This window comes from Gekko japonicus, unplaced genomic scaffold (genome assembly GCF_001447785.1).
Source record: "Gekko japonicus isolate JY-2015 unplaced genomic scaffold, Gekko_japonicus_V1.1 scaffold471, whole genome shotgun sequence".
In the NCBI taxonomy this organism is placed as follows: Eukaryota; Metazoa; Chordata; class Lepidosauria; order Squamata; family Gekkonidae; genus Gekko; species Gekko japonicus.
The window spans coordinates 35,548-39,332 of NW_015161418.1; the positions used below are offsets into that span (position 1 = coordinate 35,548).

At 47.4% G+C, this 3,785-nt stretch overlaps 1 protein-coding gene across 1 annotated transcript in view; it reads right to left on the bottom strand.

The window, feature by feature from the left end:
• Positions 1-2,077: 2,077 nt before the first annotated feature.
• DCLRE1C (DNA cross-link repair 1C) overlaps positions 2,078-3,785 on the bottom strand; it is a 25,482-nt gene continuing 23,774 nt past the window's right edge. Inside the window, exon 14 of the mRNA XM_015428046.1 lies at positions 2,078-3,084. Within this exon, the coding sequence (XP_015283532.1) occupies positions 2,078-3,084 (1,007 nt within the window). The remainder of the gene's footprint in view (positions 3,085-3,785) is intronic.

Here is a 3,785-nt window from a genome sequence, read left to right on the forward strand (position 1 = left end):
TGTGAATCCAACAGCTCTTTGCCAAACTATTAAAATAAGTCTTTCCTAGCACAAGTTATGTGGGAAGATGACAGATAGGGAGACTGACTTGAAAAGCAACCATTCTCTAGCTGTCCTGCAGCAGCTGAATTAGTCTCCCCACAGCAACATTTTCTCTTTTCTCTCTCTCCCAATTGGTCATTACTACTCTACAGGGCACATAGATGATTAAGGCATACTTTTTTTGGGGGGGGGGGGTTCAATTGAAAAAGCAGAATACAGACTTTGAACTGCAAATCTGAAACTGCAAGACAACATTAAGCCAGGCTGCTAAAGACACAGCTTAAGAGAGACTGGTCATAGTTAACCAGCCTCATGGGGGTAAATTATGTTACTGGAATTTTGATTCCTCCTGATAAACGCGTGCCATTGCCCCAGACCGTCATTAAAGTGTTGAATTCTCTGCCAAATAATTTTAAGTAAATGAAAGCATTTGGGATTGCTTTCCTTACTTTGATTGGATCATCTTATGTTAATGTATGAGTTGTTTTTTCTAAACTAAAACCTCAGTATTCAGGTTAAATTGCTGTGTTGGCACTTTGTGATAAGTGGGTTTTGGGTTGCAGTTTGGGCACTCAGTCTCTAAATGGTTCACCATCACTGTTCTATATCCTTGTATACCCTTTACTGTACACCAACAGAAAAGGGGTCCTTCATTATTCTTTATGGCCGCAATTTTCAAATAATGGAGAATATGAACAATTCCTACAACCACATGTGTGACTAAATGAAAAGTTCCTCTGACTAGCAATGCATTCAGCAATGCTCTAGGAGCATGACCTACCTCCCAGGGCATTTATAAGCAAGACAAACATCACAACAGTTGTGTTTCCGATTCTGCCTTCATCAGTCACTTGTTCAGTTTTACAGGAAATAAGACAATGTACTGGCTCTAAAAAGACGAATGGACTATGTGGGTCATACTGAAGGACAATCAACATGACCTGCCACTGTTCAGCATTATGGGACTCCTGTGAGCTGGAAAACCCTATTAGTGGTTTCATAAAAGGTAGAACCTGTTAATCTTCTTCGTGGTCTCTGTGCTTCACACCAATGGGATCTAGTGCGCCTGCGCTGGATCTGCCGGTGCCTAGCAAGCTTTCTTAAAAGGATTTTTGTGCCTGGCCCAACTGAGCATGCTCAGGAGCCCCAGTGAGCATGCCCAGAAGGGCAGGCATGGACATCCCGCCAGTCTGAGACGTCAGGTTTTATCATCGGCTAAGCAGTAAACACCTGACAGCACCCACCTCCAGGTTGGATACTGCTCGCTAATCTCCCATTGGTGTGAAGCACAGAGACCACGAAGAAGATAAACAGGTTGCTTAGCAGTAACTGGTGATCTTCGAGTGGTCATCTGTGCATTCACACCACCCGCCCTCCTGCCCCGCTGCTGTCTTCTTCTACCTGTTTTATTAGGAGATTGATACGCGGCGGTTGGTAGGAACTGGCGGGATGTCCGTGCCTGCCCTTCTGGGCATGCTCACTGGGGCTCCTGAGCATGCTCAGTTGGGCCAGGCACGAAAATCCTTTTAAGAGAGCTTGCTAGGCACCGGCAGATCCAGCGCAGGCGCACTAGATCCCATTGGTTTGAATGCACAGATGACCACTCGAAGATCACCAGTTACTGGTAAGCAACCTGTTTTTTTCTGACAAGCCCAAGTGTTTTATGCAGATATAACCCTTCTGTCAATCAGTGAAACTTGTCAACTAAACACCTGCTTTAAGTTGACTTTTATTGTGGTTATTCCATGTCTTAGAAACCTAAAATAGAAAGTGAATTGTAGACTGCTACAGCTTAATTCTGTTTTCCAGCAGGGAATGCAGTTATTACCAGCTAAATGAGTGGGATGACACATTTTCCGACACACTATACAGCAAAGGACAATTCTGCATACACAGAATAAAGTTTAACATGATGTCTTGAAGGTACCAGTTTAAACTAAGCATGGATCACTATTATGGACAGATTCAGAAAGACTTTCTACTAATAACAAAAACAAATCGATAACCAACCCCCTTCTCCCCCACCCCCCCCACATCAGTGCAGCGCTTCCCCTCTGGCCAGTGCAGTGTATAAGCTACACGGTTTGTCTGGTTTCGGGACCTTTGTGTCAGGGCTAGAAGGGATTTCAAAGCCAGACGTCTGAGAGCCTGTGTGGGCCTCAGGACTGAGCGCTGCTGACTTCTCTTGGAGGCTCCTCCTCTCACAAATTGACTGAAGTTGCACAGAGTCTCTCAGAATAGGCACTGCCGCAGTTCCTTCATGGGCTCTGGTTTTGTATTCAGCATTAAAGTTCTTGGTACAAGACGTGCCGTGCTCCGAAGGCTTGCAACTCTGTTTGTCTGTTCTATTTTCCCCAGGAGGGAGATGAGGTGTGTAGAACATTGCTCTGCCTTCTGCCCTCTTCAGAGGGCTAAAGTCAAGCTTTTGCTCTTGGGAGGGGATGAAAACGGTATCCACCTGGCTGTCCCAGCCCTGACTACCTTGTTCAGATATGTGGGTTGACTGAGAAGAGGTTTGGGAAGAGATATGAGTTGAGTCGCTGAATTCTTCCTCGTCGCTGAACAGATAGGGGGATTGGGGCTCGCCTGAGTCTGTGGTGGGCAAGCAGCAGTCTTCATGTTCAGAGGCTTCCGGTTCCTCCACAATCCGCTTAAAGAAGGCATCCCACTTTGGTAGCTCCTTGTTAGACTGCTGCTGGGCTCCTCTTTGTTCACAGGCAGGCTCTAAAGGACGCAGTCTTTCCAGGTCTTTCAGTGCAGCAATACAGTCCACAGGATGGGGCAGAACATCAGCTTGAGTTCTCTCTTCCCCAGTTTCCTCGTCCTCGTCCTCCTCCTCCTCTTCACCATTGGATTCCTCACACTCTACAAAATCCACCTGGAAAGATGTAGGCATGGAGGTTGCCTTGTAGCTTGTTTCCTTAGTGTCCCCCTGAGAGTTTTCAGGAGGAAGCTGCCGATTCTGCATAGTCTCTAGCTCCAGTTTTGGAATCTTGTGTCTAATAGGAATCAATTCTGTATCAAACAGTTCATCACCACCATCTGCTAACACACACACAAAAAAACCCCACCCCAGAATGTAAGAGAAGGTGGCAAGGAAACTTTGTGCCAATCTACACATGCATCCAAACTGTGTGATGTATCTTTTCCTGCACTGTACCCACTTTGGACTTCAGGTAAGGGGGATTGCCTATAACCTCCCTGCACACAGTCATAACACAAGAACATAAGAGACGCCAATGTTGGATCAAGCCAAAGGCCCATCCAGTCCAACACTCTGTTTCACACAGTGGCCAGAAATACCAGGTGTCATCAGGAGGTCCACCAGTGGGGCCAGGACATTAGAAGCCCTCCCACTGTTGACCCCCCCCAAGCACCAAGAAGACAGAGCATCATGTGCCCCAGAGCCCCTATCTATACCTTGTGGCTAATAGCCACTGATGGACCTCTGCTCCATATCTATATATCTAATAGCGAAGTGGCCCCGTGAGTGTGGATATCTAAATCCGCGCTCCGGGGCCACCTGGGGGGCAGGGAGAGGTTTGTGCACACGTGGGGCGATCCCCACGTGTGCACAAAAATCTTAAAGTGTGTAAAAATTATTGGGGGGGGGCCTTACTTTGACAAAAGTAAAAAAGAGCGTTCCCCGCGCATGCGCAGGGAACGCTCTTGGAACGAGGGCTGGAGTTTGCCGCCGCCGCGGACCCAGCCGGCCAGGCGCAAGAGCGGCTGCAAGGCCTGGC